Raw genomic sequence first — 16,952 nt, forward strand, 5'->3', positions numbered from 1 at the left:
ATCAACGAAACAATATGCAGTCACCAGTTGGAGGTTTCTCTGCAGGTCGCCAGCTGAAGAGGACAGCTTGGCTTGTGACTCAAGCTGCGCTCTTTTTTTCTCCCAACCTATCTGTCACTCCCCAGCGCCGCACACCAGGCGCTGACAGGCCGGATACAACTTTCAGCTGCATTTTATCAGCAATAGTTTCGTGGGACTCATAGAAAGAGGAGATAGGGGTTGGGCAGTATGGCAAGATCACAAAGAAAATACTGCATACTGAATTCAACACAGATAAGGGGCTAATACTTAAACTCAAAGATAAAGCTAGTATTCATTTTACACCACCAATATTTACCATTTCATGTAAAAACCTGTTTCTACCTGAAGAGGAACATTGGGAATAAAGTGTAAAAAGCCCCCTGGGTTCTGTTATTCCACTTTAAGTCTGTGTCTGTGTCCATTTGCCAAATGGATCACGGCTCTATGTTGAAGATCAAGCCCCCAACCAACCATTTAGAGCAACATAACAGGCCTATCCTTGTCTTTTGATAGCATAGAATATAAACTTCAAATTGAGTTTCCTCTGATATTGCTTTTGCTTTTCACTCAAATCCTTTACTAGGACAGTCACAGCTTTTTAAAAACACTTAGTGACAAATGTAGCTTTTTCATCTTGTTAATATACACTTTTTGGAACGATGATGTTAAAACTGTCACTTTTAAATTTTTGAAATAATTTCCTCACAGTGCTGGAACAAATACAAATCTAGTCAACACGTTAGAGCTGTTACAGGAGTTACGTTGAGGAGTTGAGGAGTTGAGGAGGCAGAGCTGCTCTCAGCGGCAGGCTGCAGCGCTGTGTGGTGCCTGAGGTGTGGTGACGTGATGCGAGCTGACAGGTGGCACCATGGGTAATGGGGCTAAAACTCCCATCATACTGCCCACTGAGGCCCCATCCTAACTCTCCGACCAAACCAGAAGTGCACATCTACTCACTCCGTGCTACTTACCACAGAGTAATCAAAGCTGCAGGATGGTCACAGTTATTAAATAGCTTTGAGGTTTGTGGTGAGTCAAATTAACTAAGAACTGAAGCCAAAGGCTGCTTGCACAAGGAAGGCATTTTACTTTTGAAAGGATTTGGATTATCTGCAGAGGCAGATGTTGCTGCTGCTGATTTTGCGACTGAGATGACTCACTCTAGATTAGAAATCACTTTTCCTGTTATGATGTGGAGGTGAACAGATGGAGGAAATTGAAAACTTTTAGAGGGTATATTTACAATATCATACACAAGTCCACAAATCCAAATGAATTGAACAAACGTGAATATTTCTTGCACTGATTTCTTTAATTTTTTACTTTAAAAGAAATGCACAGATCAGCAAAGCTACTACATACAAATGGCCATACAATAGCTATTACATTTTGTTCTTTTTTGAAGGTGTTCAGTTAGTTATGCTGCATTCAGCAAAAGCATCGGTCAAATCCAACCAATGCTGTTCTTCCATGTTCAAATGAAAAAGTTCAGCCACAAACTACACATCTGGACAGCTACTTGTATCTGCTCCAGGAGAATTACTGTACTTACATACAATAAAGAAGAAACAAAACTTTTGCATAGCTTCATTGTAATGTAGATACAGTACTGTAAGGCACTTCATGAAGAAATTAGGCATTTATTTTCTTAAACCCTATGTAATAAACATTTTTGCCACTTCATTCTAAAACATCATCTCAATATGCAAGGTTACAACATCTTGAAAAAAAATTCTCATATCACATTTTTGCGCACTATGTAAATCTACTGAACTCCTCCATTATTCTTTTGGCATTAAGTCTCAAGTTCAACATTTTCAGAATATTGAAGATGGGTTCTTGTGCATAATATGACTGACACATCGTCCCATAACCCCACAAAACCCAGTGTTTCTCAAAAAGACAAAACTAAAAATTGTGCAATGATTTGGGGTTATGTGGAGTAAAAGGCAACACGCTGTCAAAGACAAGACCCAAATAAAAATACATCTTAATTTCTGGGCGAGTGACAGGTCGTTTCCTCATGGACTGCTGCCGCACCAACAAAGGTACACCGAAGACGAGCGAGAGACATTTCTCTTATTAGATAAAAAAGTAGCTTTGTCTCGTCTCTCCTCAAGCCAGTCTGAAGCGTTGGCGGGATGACTGTGTGTTGTTGTAGTGCAGCAGCTGTATGCAGGACTACATGTTCCAGCAGCCCACATTATTTGAATAGAGGTAAAGAGGATGCATCTGCTCTATCCAAGCTGATCTTCGTACTGCTTGCGGAAGCAGTCTCCGGCTGGGAAGAAATCCCAGCAGCGCTCCTGGTACATCTTCCACACATAAGACTCCTTCAGTCAGACACATACAAAGACAATTATAACTCAAAATTAAGTGACAATAGACACTTAACTTGCTTCAATTTAATATCCTAGTACATGTTGATTGCGGTGTTGCTAGTTTGCGTATTGGAGGCGTTATCATGCATAAGGCTTAGTGGTTGAGTTAATGCGTACTTTTGACGAAGGAATTCCAACTGCCATTATAAATAGGTCAATATGGCATCAATAATAAGAGTTAATTAACAAAACATCAGTGGCTTTTGCCTTGTTATTATGCCTTCGCGCCAGACTTCTGTGTGCAGATTTTGGTAGTTTTTTAATGATAAAAAAACAAAACATTTAAGATAGGTACAGAAGTTTTCAGGTAGCTACTTCCAGGATTCAAAGGTTTAAAGCAGTTTACCGAGCTTTGCTAGTCATTTGTCATAATAACTATAAATGCAATTTTACATTTTGTGAATATACTTGAATAACATTGAGACATTTCAAGTTTCACCACAGATGTCATATTTGTATAATTGTGAGCTGAATTGAGCAAAAATAATGTTTCTATGGAACATCTGAAACAAGCCACTGCATTATTTTATCTATTCATGTAGAAACAAGACATGATTGTGATAATGCCTGAAATATATAATTGAATATTAAGTAGACCATAAAACAGGTCTGTAGTTTGGTTAAAATAAAACAATGACATTTTAAATTCAACAGCGATATTTCCCCTAAAATCATTCAGCCCTAGGAAGCCAGACAGCAGCCCATTATTTGTGACAGTGATAGGATAAACATCAGGATGATTTCCTCCACAGAGAAATGTCATCAGTGACGAGTCGTACTGTACCTGGCCAGTGTGCTCCGTCTCGTCCTTGTTGATGAGGTACATCAGGAAGAACCTTTAGAGAAAGACGATGACACAAAATTAAAATGTCAGACCAAAAAAAATCATGACAAGCTTTCTCCTAACTAAATACCTCCAACACCGCATTAATGGAAAATGTCACTTTCTGTGTTACCAGGAAACAATTTCATGACGCAAGTGTCAAACAAAGTAACAGCACCCCATCTCCATCAGCCAATCACCTGTTGTTTCCTAAATCAAGTGTAAATGGCAGCGGGCTGCTCTATCTCTGCGGGCATCGCAGCCTGCCAAATCCTGATGAATACTGTATGAGGGCACGCCATCACAAACCTATTTTTCAATAAAGTTCATGGCATTAAATAGTAATGAAGCAACATAATGAGGTCGCTGTTGTATGCTCCGGCCAGCTGCCTCCGAGCACAAATGGACTGAGACTTTGCTATTGTCACAGGAACACTGGCTGAGCGGGGGGGGGAAACACAGAGGCAGATGGAAAGAATACCTGAAGGGATCTAATGTTCTGCATCACTGCGGCTATTAGTAGCCATGACACTGTAGTAACGTGCTAAAGCCATCAGTCATGGGGTTCAATTACAGAGAAGAAGCACTACACGTAAGTGAGAGACAATTGTGTTTATCACATTTGAAATAGCAAGTAAAATATATAAAATGCCTGGAAGGGGAATACTTACAGGTAGTTGGCCAAATTGTGCTCTTGTAAGGTGTGAGTCTCAAAGCCGTGAGGTGTTGTGTCGAAGTAGTCGTTGCCGATCCCACAGATGAAGCATTTGGTCTGAGGACAGAACATTAAAAGATCATTACAACACCTGCTCTCTTTTCAGCATTTTGCATTATTATTTAAGGGGAACTTTACTCATTTGACTTGCAATGCTAGAACTACGGAGCTCGCAAACAGTTGTCTAAAGTCTTCTGAAGTGTGAAGAGATAATAATAATGGCTTCAGAGTTATCCTGGCTAACTTCATTCAGTCATACTTTAAACAAAAACAGTCACTGCAACCTTTTGAGGACCAAAAGTGTGCTCTGACCTTCTTCTGACTGACTGCTGTTGAGTGAAGAGAGATGGAGAGCTCAAAAAAAGAAGTAGGCCTCATGTCTAAACTCAACATACCCTGAATGGGAAAGGAATTTCTAACGGACAGTGTTTAAGTTAAGGACTGACTTCCTGTTATGTACCAGATTTAATATGATATGATGACAATTTAAGGAAAATGATAAGGATGTATTCCTTCCTTGTCTTGTCATCAGAAGTGGTTAAGGTCATTTACAACTGAAAGAGGATGTATTTGATCGGCTGTGTTCTTTTGTAGATTCACCGTCATACAGTAAACAAAGTCACTAAAGCCATTTTCACAGATGCACTACAACCCTGAAATGATCTACAAATAATAATCTATAACATTAGTTGAGAGCCTAAATATGAGAATTTGAATGTCTAATTGGAAATGGAATTGATTTCACTTAGCCAGCTTCACACAAAGGCTGTGTAATGTTCAAAACCAAATAAAACATTCAAGGGTGAAGAGGAAGGGTCAAATACACACAAAAGACTAACTAGAGAGATGCCGTGATTCAGGATTACAAAACCAGTATTCCTGGTAAGCAAAAACACTTCTGACACGGACAATATCCTGTTGTGTGAGACATGGTTAAAGGAGAACTAAAGACATTGTCCAGAGCTCATATGAAAAAAACTTCTTAAATCATAATGTTCCTTGAGAGGACAACCCACACCTGCTCCCCCTGACCCCCCTTCAGCAGTATGAGTTAGAATGAAATCTCCCCTCACCTCCATGTCCTCTTTCACTTGTTCCTGCTGGTCTCTCAGCTCTCCAAAGGCATCGATGATCAAACCTGCAACCACAAAGCCCATCATAAATACTGTATCAGCGGAAAACAATGCAATCACAAAATGTAACCCTTCACTTCCTTGAAAAAGAGTAATAGTATATTTTAGAGGGATTTTTTTTGTTCGGTAGAAAGACAGACACAAAGCTCACCCTGGATGATGGCCAGGAGGATGACGATGACGAAGAAGAAGAAAGTTATGTCAAACAGGATGCGGTAGAGCTCATAGGGGTCACCAGCGGGGTCCTCGATCTCATCCCCGATGCCCCCCCCGGCTCTCACCCCGACGTACATGTGGAACAGGTAACACTGTGGGAACATGGAGGCAGGGTGAGTACAGACCTCTGCAAGTCGGAATGCTTTGTTTATTATTTTAAAGGTCCCCTATTATACTGTTTTTCCTCAATATATTCCAGGTCTCAGATATATACAAAACATGTCTCTGAAGTGTTTGGCTCGAAATACCAAACAGATCGTGCATTGTAGCATCCCATAATCCCCTCTGTTTCAGCCCTGTTTCAAAAGTGCTGATTCTGTGTCTGTTACTTTAGATGAAAATAAGGAGCCACTCCCCACGCCCCTCTGAGAGATATTTGGTTAAAAGAAAACACAATGGTGCTCTAGGAGGAGATTCAGGTGATAAAGTGGGGGGGGGGGGTTACCTTGGTAGCTTATTGGCTAATGGTTACACAAGCCAAACAATCGTTATGACATCATAAAGTAGCCAGAATCTGACCAGCTCATTTTCAGACAGGTTTTTATATAAATGGATCAGGACAAAAAGTGAGTGAACAGGTGACCTTTAAATAACTTATGATTGCTACTTACAGTCATCATGTCGTCACACTTCATATCTGGCTCATCCTCGTCTTCGCTCTTATTGTAGAACTTCCTGAAGAAGTTGAAGGCCACCACAGTGTAGAGATAGACCACAACCGCCAGCAGGCCGACCGTCAACACCAGCTGAAGAGAAACACAGACGTCAATCAGAAAAAATGTCACTTCCAACTTCCTGGGGTAGAGACACACTAGACAAGCTGCCGGTAAGAAAGGGCGAGTTCAATGAGTTAAAAGAACAGCATGAAAAACAACATCAGTTTTGTATTTTTAATATAGATAATTATTTTCAACAGATTCAAAGCTCTTGATCAAACTAAACAGCAATAACAGTGGAAGCAGCAGTAAGCTGCATTGGTTTTCCCGCTGTGATTGATCTGGCCACAGACAGCTGAGTGTGGGAGGTGTCAGCGATTCCTCACGGCATCGCAATTTGGGTGCACTCCCACCCTTGGAGATTGAGTTGACATTACATTCTGATTTGTGCCTGTGGTCAGTTGACATGACAATCCCCTGCAAGGATTTACAGTCAGTGAAATAAAGGGATTGAGCTATTTGAACTCAAATGCCAAAGGATACTGGGTGAATCGAAATGAACGTGTATGCGTCCTTGCCTGCTCTCCTTAAATCTCTCTCTTTTGACTTAGTTCTCCCAATCTCCTCACAGGGGAGAGTAAAGGTACTATAATTGACTAAACACATACAATATGTGCTGGTTGACACCTTATTGCCCAACCGAGCATCAGGTTAACATCTCTTACAACACGATGCACAGAAGGTGACACAAGACACTAATTAATGCAATACCGCTGTGTACAGAAAATGTGAAAAAACATAATTCCACCAGCAGTAGATGGATCAAATCAGAGTAAAGAAGTGGTTATAATGAAGGGGATGTCAATTTTGCTAATATCAGATTTAGGCGTAGAGTCATTCTGTACCCTGGTGGTCAAAAAAATGCTTAAAGCAGCTTTAAATTTGTAAAAGAAACACCCAAATCCTGCACCTTACACAATTCTGCAGCAGATCACAGATAGCAGACAGCATTGCCAGTAGGACTACCCACACAATGCCATCTGTGGGGCAGGAACATGCAAACTGGGATAAAAGTGTCTTGTGGTTGCACATCAGACTGTAAACAGACGGTGGTTACAACCCGACCCTGACCACTAACTCCGCAGTGCCCCCTACTGCTCAGAGGAAGAGCTGCGTCCTCCTCATCAATACCTGTTTGCCATTATGTGTGACGGAGGAGAGGATGGTGCGGAGGGTCTTGAACCCCATGGCGATGTCCAGCAGGTGAGCAGCGAAGAAGAAGTTGTTGTAGTGACCCAGGATGGACATGGTGGTGTACCACACTAGATACAGGAAGGACTGGCAGGACAACACAATGAGAAATGAATCAGAACCCATCTGTCTGGTTATAAGATCATCATCAACCCATCCATCAAAACACGCTAAGCTGTATTCAAACTTACATTGTCCGTAAACACCACTCCCAATTTCCACACATGATACTTTGTGTCGATTGAGCTCAACCTGGCAAAAAAAAAGGGTTGATGTTAGAGGTTTATATTTTCGACATGACATCTATTGCTTTATGTCTAATCCCTCACCATGACACAAGCGAGGCCTCTTTGGCGACAGTTTCCTCTGTAGGGTTGAAATCAAGGGCGCTCTTATCCATCCCCAGCAGCTCTGCTATCCTCTCAGCTCCATACAGGTCTCCGTACTTTTTGATCACCTACAGAAAGCAGCAAAAACCAAAAAAAAGTTAAGTATCACCAGATGGGGTTTACAGTGCGTTTGCATAACAGATACAAAAAGAATATTGCACTTACTTTGCGTTTGACAAATTTGTCCCAATAGTTGTTGGGGAAGGATCTGGTACAAACAGGAAAAAACAAACAAGTTTGAATCCTTTCTTAATAATAAATGATGACTCAGAGGTGAGCAGCTTTACTGTGGTTGACTCACGGAGTATTGATGACCAATCTGTCCCACTGCCCTTTGATGTCATCGTCTGACGGCTGCTCTGTGATGTAGAGGCCGGCAAACTCCAACTTCCTCGCTATCTCCTTCTCACGTTTGAACACCACCAGGGGCACCTTGGACATAAAGGGAGTATGGCTGGATTGTTAGTGCAGCAAAGGAAATGGCCAACAGTTACGTATTTCGCAGCAGCCTCCCGCTCACTCTGGAACTCCCTCCCCAGCCACATCCGATCTGCCAACACTCACATCATTCAAACAATCCCTCAAAACTCACATTTTCACTCTTGCCTTCAACTCCTAATCCACTAACCCCTCGTCCACCTAGCTTACCACTTTTTACTTTTGTTGTTATTTTTCTTCTTTGCTTGCTTGTAAAGCGCTTTGAGCACCAGGAAAAGCGCTAATACATTTGATTTATATATAAATCAAATATATTATTATTATTATGATATATTAATGTGTTTCATATCACAAGTGTTGCTTATCCAGACAGCTTAAAGGGACACAGGGGGCATGAGTGAGTGTGTATGCCTGTGAACACAGGATAGAAGTGTTCTTATAAAAAAAACTTGTTTTTGAGATATTATATTTTAATTAGAAAAAAAACTTGTTTACGTGTTTAACTTGCAAAATGTGTTTAAAATTCCTATTTGGCCCATTTGCAAAATGCTACATTAAATAATTTGTTAAAATTACACCTTAAAGGTGGGGTAGGTCATTTTGGAGAAACCAGCTCGAGATCGCTAGAATTTGAAAATACACTTCCTTACAGAGCCCCTCCTCCAACACACACGAACGCGCACATGACCAATGAGGGCACGAGATAAGTTTGTGCACAGATGGAAGGCTGACAGGCAGGTAGTCAGCCGGGCCGGCTAAAATGATTGGTCGTGCTTTTTACAGTAGACTACGGCTTCCACAGATGACATTTTTTTATGGATTTTTGGTCAAAGCAATTAAGATATTCATTGCTATCGGGATGTTAAGAGCATTCCATGGAATATAACAAAAAGTGTATCTCGAGCCGGTTTCTCAAACTTACCTACCCCACCTTTAAATTAAAAAAAAAGTTAAAAAAAGGAGAGAGTAAAAACAAATGAAAAGTTAAATGTATTTTCTGGTCAGTTGATATCCCTTTACCTTCAAGTAGTAGTATCCCACGACACACAGGAAAGAGATGATGGTGTGCAGGATAGCCAGACATCGGAGCGTTGGCGCCATGTAGCCTGTGCTCTCCTGCAGCACGAAATACTCCAGGGCCCCCTCATCTTCCTCCTCCCCTGTTCTACCCTGACCATTCCAAGGGTCTTCATCGTCTGCGTAATCACCGGTCACCTTAAAAACAACGTTTATAGGTATTTACCAAAGTATATATGTATACAAGGATATGTAAGGACACTTCAATTTGCAACCTTACTTTGTAGAAGAGCAGAATGAAGTTGATAGCAAAGGCAACAAAAAGTGCCAGGAAACGGAGGTTGTAAAAGTTTCTTGCCAGGTAGTTCTGTGGAAATAATAATGGTTGTATACGTTTTATATATACAACCTGCTGATTTGTACTTCCTTAACATACTCAAGCTAATAGTTTTGATTTTAAATATTTTAACACAACTGTGAGGGAATGACTGACCAGCATCTTGGTTTGGTAGATTTCCAGGCCAGCGAAGAAGCTGGCCATGAAGGCCTCTGGTAGTTCTTTCTTCACATCGATCCTCTTCTTGGGGACTTTCTTCAGCACTGGGGGGTCCGGAGGGGGTTCGTCTTTAGACTTATCATGGTCCTTTTTCTCACCATCCTCTGAACTGCAAGAAGCATTTCTCTGTTAGTGGCGTGGACTTATATATGCAATGCACGCATATTGCATGTGACTCACATCAAACATTTATCAATTGCATTTCCTTTGAGGGTGGACAAATTAAAAACACTCACTCTCCTTTCTCTGAATCAGATGTGTAGTCTCCATTAACAGTCACCTTCTTTGCAGCCAACTAGAACAAAGTACATTGTTTATTCAATCTTTATTTCAGACTCAAGGTCCATATCACATACAAAATGACATGTCTGTAGAGGCTGTTGCGCCAATGCCTCCAAATCATGGAAGAGAACCGAGTGGAACTCTTCACAGGGTTAATTAAAATCGAGATGACATGGTTGTCTGACTCTTCTAGGCGACACATGAATTTGTACTGTACATTACATTTCTTAAAAGGGCTTGACAGGTAGGTACCCCCAAGTTAACAAACAGCTGGCGGGCACTGTGCCATCTTGGTACCCTCACCAGCAACCGTATAGCATCATTGTATGCAACTTTTAGTTTTTGCATGCTGCTAGCCTTGTAGTTACTCCACAGGTGAGCCGTGTACAATGGTGTACAGAAAGCTTTAAAAAGTGATACCTTGACATCTATAGAGCACTTAATCCGCATTAATATGTTTGCCTGGGCATACAGTTTGCAGCGTTGTCTATGGATGTCTTTGTCATCTGTGAGATCATCAGAGATATAAAGACCAAGGTACTTCATCTCACCGCAGACCACAGACCTTGTTTTAAGTCATTTTATGATGGAACACATTTTCAATAACACTGCCGACCAACCGTAGAGAAGAATCTTATGACGGACATTTTCTTGTTGTTTTGTTTTGGGTGGGACTGTCCCTTTAAGACACGATTGAGAATAAAGGTACCCTTAATTCAACAGCATTTATCATCAGTACTGACCTGTGCTTTCTTCTGCCTGACAGCGCTGGCTATGGATGGAGCATCTCCCACCACCACCTCAGACACGTCCCCCAAACCGGGCTCGGCCCCGTGCTTCCCCTCCTTCTTGGGCTGTATGTTCAGCAGCTCAGCCATCAGGTCTGCCTCTCCTGCCTCTCCCTGAGACATCTGACCCATCTCTGCCAGCGCCGACGCTTCACTCGCCTCCATCTTCTCCATCTCTAACACATCGCCGTGGATCCCAAACTGGGTGGGGTCTGGCATGTTTCCCAAAATGTCAGTCACTTTCATGTTTTTGGCCCCTTCCACCAGGCCGCCCCCAAACATAGTGGTCCACAAGATGTGAAAGAAACCCCAAACCAGGCTGTAGACAAAGTGGAAGAGGCCGGTGATGATCATCCAGAAGAAAGAGAAGAAGCCTCGCACCATCTCCCGGATGCTCATCTTCCTGAACTTCCTGTACTGCCGCCTCATGCTCTTGAGTGTGAGCATCTGGCGGAAGTGGCACAGGCTTTTTTTCATGGAGATGCAGGCAATTGTAAACGCGGAGGAAGACTCCAACATCACACTCTCCTCCTCTTCCTCCTCGGGGGTTTCCACCACACTCTGGTTGTCCTCCTCATCTTCCTCCAGACGCTCCACCGGGTCAGGCTCGGAAATCTGAGAAGCTAGCTGCATCTCGAAGATGGTGTCCTCGCAGAACTTGACAAACAGCTCCATCTTCTCGCTCTCCCCGCCTTCGTTGACGACGTCGAAGATAAACTGCCTCTTTGACTCTTTCACCTGAGGCTTCTCCCACTGGGTGCGGCTGGACTCACTGATCTCAAAGTAGACCCTCTCGATGCGCTTAGCTCCCCCCATGATCTCAATACGACCCAAGTAAGGTTCAAAGTAACTGAGGACGCTCTCAGCCAGGTCGAGGAATGTGGCGAGTCGAGCGTCATGAGGCATGTGCTCGGAGAGATTCGTCAGTAACACAGCTACATTAAAGCCAATGTCCTTGGCAGGTTCATGAAATCTCTCCACAAACTGCTCGTAGTTGAACATGTCGTTCTCATCAGCCTCAGCGCACGAGAGGAGAAACTCGATCTCAGACTGCGAGTACTGCTTCTGGTTCTCCATGGACTTCTGGAAATCTTTCTTTGAGATCACCCCTTTGCTCTCTGGGTCGTACTCCTTGAAGCTGTCTGAGGTAGTCAGGTCCTTCAACTTGAGGAACATGTCGAAAAACTTCAGGATCATCTCCACGTTGCTTGAAGATTCCACCAAGGTGTCCACCATTTGTTTGCCAATGGTCCCATTGACAACATTACCTGTGAGGTATTGAAAAAAACAGACCAAAGCAAAGTTTGTTAGTACACACAACAACAAACAGGGTATATGCAGGAATCCTGAACTCAATTGTAATACCTTTTAAGACCTTTTTTAAGACCCTTTCCATACATTTTAAGACCTCATCGCCACTTTGAGTTTTAACCGGTTACATTGGCGACACACTTTACCTCACATTTACTATATACAGTATTGATCCTTGATTGGTCCTTCCTCCTTATCTTCCAACCATTTGGACGCAAACTTGCATTTCCCCATAACGATGTTGTTTAACAACCGGCGTAAACGGACCTTTGCGCGCTATCAAGCAGTGAGCGTGCGATGTCCTGTTCAGATGACGTCAAATCCAACGGGATGCCATAAATAAACTACACAGAATCACACTACACACCTACGCAATGATTACATTCAGGCAAACTGTAGAATACAACCTCTTTGGACAATTTATATACTTATTGAAAACAGATCTATCTGCCTCTCAATTCTAATGTCAACTCATTACAGTTATTGATGGACTGCTTGACAGAGATCAAATCCTGGCTGAGCCAAGATTTCCTCAACCTCAACGAGAGCAAGATCGAGGTCATCTTTTTTGGACCCCAACCTCCAGCCTCTCCGGTTGATATTCTGGGCTCCCTCAATAAAAACATCCTCCCCTCTGTCATGAACCTTGGAGTAACCTTCAATAGTGCTTTTAAATTTGATAAGCAGGTCAGCACCGTAGTCAAAACCTGCTTTTTTTAAATACGACTATTGGCCAAGACCAAGTCGTTTCTATCTTTTAAAGACCTAGAAAGGGTTATTAACGCCTTTGTAACCACGAGGCTGGACTATTGCAACGCTCTATACGTGGGTATGGACCAGGCATCAATTAGACGCCTGCAGAACGCAGCTGTGCGTCTTCTCACTGGCCACAAAAAGCGTGACCACATCACCCCAATTCTGGCCTCACTGCACTGGCTTCCAATTCGGTTCCGAATTGATTTTAAACTCCTTTTATTTGTGTTCAAAGCCCTAAATGGGCTGGCTCCGGCCTATATAGCAGAACTCCTCCATCGCTACACCACAGCCAGAGCTTTAAGGTCTGCTGACCAGCTGCTGCTGATAGTGCCCAAGACCAGGCTCAAAACCTGAGGTCACCGAGCCTTCGCAGCAGCTGGCCCTAGGCTCTGGAGTGAGGTCGGCCCAGACCCTAGGGTTTTTTAAATCTACACTTAAAACTGACTTCTTCTCCCTGGCCTTCTAGTCAGAGCGGAGCACGACTCATGACATTTCCCTGTGTTTGATTTTTACATTTGCTACATTTTATATCTTCTGTTTGCGATCGCAGTAATGTGTTTTTTATTTGCATGTACAGCACTTTGGCTCGACCAAAAATTGTTTTTTAAATGTGCTATATAAATACAACCTGCTTTGATTTGATTTGATTTGAAAACAAGCTACAACATTTAATACCTTGGAAAACGCCGTTTAATAGTTTCTAATAGCCTTAATTTTCGCTAAATTGATTTATCAACTTTTAATACTTTTTAAGACCCCGCGGACAGGACACCCTGACAAACAACGCTCTCCATGCAGATTAAGCAAAGCTGCTTTTGTAAATATTGGATTACATTACAGGCAAACAAATCTGTCATACAAGTGACAATATCCTTGCAAACTATTGAAAGTTTTTATTTTGCTGACATTGCCAGGATTCTGAATCTCAAGGCAATATAAGTGGTTAAAAGAAGATCCAATTAAAAAAAACGGATGATGCCAGGACAACTTATATGTTGAATCATCAAAAAGCAAACCTTCGAGTAGCGAGAGCATCATGACGATCATGTCCTTCTGCAGGTCCAGCAGCTCCTTCAATAATTCAATCTGACTGGAGTCCTGTGAGGAGAAGACAAAAAAAGGGAAACCTTGTGACTCAAACTGCACTATATCACACAGCCTACTGATGGCCTCGCTATAAGAGAACAGTCATCCAGTATAAAATCCCTGAGAGATCAAGGCTGCCTCACATTGTGGGGACCAGAATTGGCCCTGCTGGGGCGCAGAAGGGCCTTCTAGGTAACATCCATCCATCAGCACCAGGGTTAATGTTATTTTACTGTCTCAGAGCAGATGGCTAGGTCAGTCTGACTCATTTAGGGTCTCTATGGAGTCTGTATTCAGCATGCCATAAATCTGAAGCATACTTTGATGCGCTAAATTCAGACCCCTCCCTTCCACTCTCCCTCACACTGGCTTCTACTGTCCGTTCAATGACCATGAGATAAGGTTAGGTGGCTGGATTTTATCCCATTCCTGGCTTATTGGGCATTGAGGAAATATCATAGATGGAGTCATACATCATATAGCTGAGTGGAATGACAGATGTAATTGTAATGCAGCAGCCTGAGGTTATCCTTGAGCCTGGAGAGACCTCTAGTGGCTAAACAGAAAATAAATGATTTTCTGGCTGACATTGACTCACACCATTGGTGGATCAAGAAATCAGATATATTTTAGAGTAAAAGTAGCAATACTTTATTCAAAATTATTACATATTCAGTATTTTCTCTTAACGGAACAATGTTTGTAAGGAAAATGTACTAAAGTTTAACATAATCGTACAAAGTGCCCCCATTAAAGTGTATGTATCCAATGTTATTGGATTATTATCACTGATGTATAAGCAGAAATGTAATCTTCTGGGGGCTGAATGATTAAGATGCACACCATAAAACCCTTTTAATGATGTGGATTAAACACTTGGCTAAAAAACTACCCCAAGATTACATTTCTGCTTACACATGACCCTGATTCAAATCCAGCAAGCTTCTTCCATTGCACTTCTCTCTCTCCCACCATAAATTATTTATATATCTAGACACTAAAACACAAAATCAGTTAAAGTAATGTTAATGCAAAATGGCAGTGAATTATGTTTTATAAGCCTAAACGTTTTCACTGTTTTATTTCATATTTAAATCAATATATCAATTTAAAGGCCTTGGATGTACATTTATCTGCAAGGTGCAAGTGCCTCAACAATATAAATGTAGGGTCTTAAAACATAGCAGTAGAACAGATTTATGTGGACTAAAGTACAAACCTGGGATAGCTTCATCTGCATGTTGGCAAAAACATGCAGGAAGCCGACCACTGCGTCCCACAGCCTGCTGTGAGCCAGACTCTGCTGGTTCCCAATGCATGGACCCTGAACCACAGAGGAGAAACAGAGAGGATCAAAATCAGTCTTTTCAGCTCAGGTTTTTAATTATTGCTTGTTGTGGTGAAGTGTGTTGCGGTATATTACCTGTATATACTCAGTTAAAGAGTTGAAGACCTGCTTGGCCACTGCTAGTGCTTGAGAGAAGTTCCTCTGACCCGCCTCATCTATTATATCCTTACCAGAGTAGTACCAGTAGAAATCACTGATGGATTCCTGAAAGAAGGAGATAATGATTAAGCTCATTAAAGAACGTGAAGGAATATATGATTTTCTTTTTGTAATGATACCATACCTGGAGTCTTAGCAGGTAGTCTACAGTACTAATTATAATGTTAACTGTTGTTGTGTTTCCTGTCTGAGTCCTCAGGAAGTTCTGAAAATCTGAAAAAAGGGAGCAAAATAAGATAAAGAATATGCAGCTCTTCTTAATCTTGATTGATGGGAACGTGTCCACCTACCATTGTTGTGTCCCTCGCAGAGAAGCTGCAGAAACCTAAAGAGATCCTTAGTGAACTCATCATTCTGCAGTACTTTGGAACCTGCGGACAGGAAATGAGGTTAACTGCCCATTTCAGTGGTAAGAGGGTCAGATACCTATCATTGTAATGTCAGTACAGGCATACAGGAAGGGCTTACACAGCTTTACATTCCTCATAAAGCTGCAGTCAAGCTGTCAAACAGCTTCAAAATATGCACATAGACAAAGTACAGTATAATGCATCTTTGTACAAAGTAAAACAAGGTATATAACAGGAATAATTGTTGTTAAACGCCAACAAAGCTTTGTTGCTTCTTACAAACAAAGCTTTGGAAGATTTATTCAGTACTACACGCTGGTTAGTATCATCAAAACTAGACACAAAATAAAGGTCCCACACAAATGGCAAGCACTGACTTCTTACAAAGAAGAAGAAGTGGAGAGATTTGAGTCAGTTTGGGGCAGCTGACCATGAACTGAACAATCTATCCGGATGTCAGAGAAGCATGCATGCGTTCCTTCAGTCCAAGTAAAAAAAAGAAGGTGGTTTTATTGCATTCAGGGAGGAGGAGGAGGAGGAGGAGGAGGAGGAGGAGGAGGAGGAGGAGGAGGAGGAATGGAGGAATGGGGGTTGAAAAAGGTTTTGGTGGGGGAATGAGGAGAGGAGCAAGAAGTTGAACTGAGAGCAATCAAGATGTCAGCATTGCATAGGATGAGTAGAATCTAAACCATGTATTTACCCCGCTCACTCACGTTGACTGCGACCGATGAGATAAAAAACATGATCAGAAGGAAACAAACAAACAAACAAACAAACAAAACAAAAGCAGACATAAGCAAAGGAGAAGACATTTATATTCAATCAGAAGAAGTAGGAACAGGAGAGAGTGATAGCGCTATATATATATATATCTTTACAAACTAACATTGATTTGCGACATTGGCATGGGGTTACAGTTAAACAAAGTCTTAATAAAGTTTGCTCTCTACGGCAGGTGTTTAGACTACAGGTTACCATCACTTATGCCTGAGCTCATGGGGTGAAATGAGCTGGAATATGCATGAGAAACACATATTTATAAACTGTATGCAACCCATCAGATCAAATAGAGACCTCTGATTACATGTGGATTCTTTATGTGGCTGTAATTGTGACTGTGAGTGCTTTTAAGTGGCAGACAGGACTTAGACATACAGTAGCACAGGTTTACCTGCATGGCAATGACACACAACATGAAACACGGGAGACACACGTGACATGGAGATGGACTCGCACAAATGGCAAACTAAAGAGCAGATGCTTCATTGAGCTAATG

The 16,952-nt window shown here is 41.9% G+C and overlaps 1 protein-coding gene across 1 annotated transcript in view; it reads right to left on the reverse strand.

Moving 5' to 3' along the window:
* Positions 1–1,321: 1,321 nt before the first annotated feature.
* LOC117477020 (ryanodine receptor 3-like) overlaps positions 1,322–16,952 on the reverse strand; it is a 111,977-nt gene continuing 96,346 nt past the window's right edge. The window contains exons 84-104 of the mRNA XM_034123726.1: positions 15,617–15,697; positions 15,451–15,539; positions 15,243–15,371; positions 15,039–15,143; positions 13,750–13,831; positions 10,622–11,934; positions 9,833–9,891; positions 9,534–9,705; positions 9,321–9,407; positions 9,044–9,238; positions 7,887–8,017; positions 7,751–7,793; positions 7,526–7,653; positions 7,388–7,448; positions 7,137–7,283; positions 5,901–6,035; positions 5,225–5,381; positions 5,014–5,078; positions 3,897–3,997; positions 3,187–3,238; positions 1,322–2,354 (exon numbers count right to left, since the gene is read on the reverse strand). Of these exons, the coding sequence (XP_033979617.1) occupies positions 2,259–2,354; positions 3,187–3,238; positions 3,897–3,997; positions 5,014–5,078; positions 5,225–5,381; positions 5,901–6,035; positions 7,137–7,283; positions 7,388–7,448; positions 7,526–7,653; positions 7,751–7,793; positions 7,887–8,017; positions 9,044–9,238; positions 9,321–9,407; positions 9,534–9,705; positions 9,833–9,891; positions 10,622–11,934; positions 13,750–13,831; positions 15,039–15,143; positions 15,243–15,371; positions 15,451–15,539; positions 15,617–15,697 (3,428 nt within the window). The 3' untranslated portion in view covers positions 1,322–2,258. The remainder of the gene's footprint in view (positions 2,355–3,186; positions 3,239–3,896; positions 3,998–5,013; positions 5,079–5,224; positions 5,382–5,900; positions 6,036–7,136; positions 7,284–7,387; positions 7,449–7,525; positions 7,654–7,750; positions 7,794–7,886; positions 8,018–9,043; positions 9,239–9,320; positions 9,408–9,533; positions 9,706–9,832; positions 9,892–10,621; positions 11,935–13,749; positions 13,832–15,038; positions 15,144–15,242; positions 15,372–15,450; positions 15,540–15,616; positions 15,698–16,952) is intronic.

Source organism: Trematomus bernacchii, unplaced genomic scaffold (assembly GCF_902827165.1).
Source record: "Trematomus bernacchii unplaced genomic scaffold, fTreBer1.1, whole genome shotgun sequence".
Taxonomy (NCBI): domain Eukaryota; kingdom Metazoa; phylum Chordata; class Actinopteri; order Perciformes; family Nototheniidae; genus Trematomus; species Trematomus bernacchii.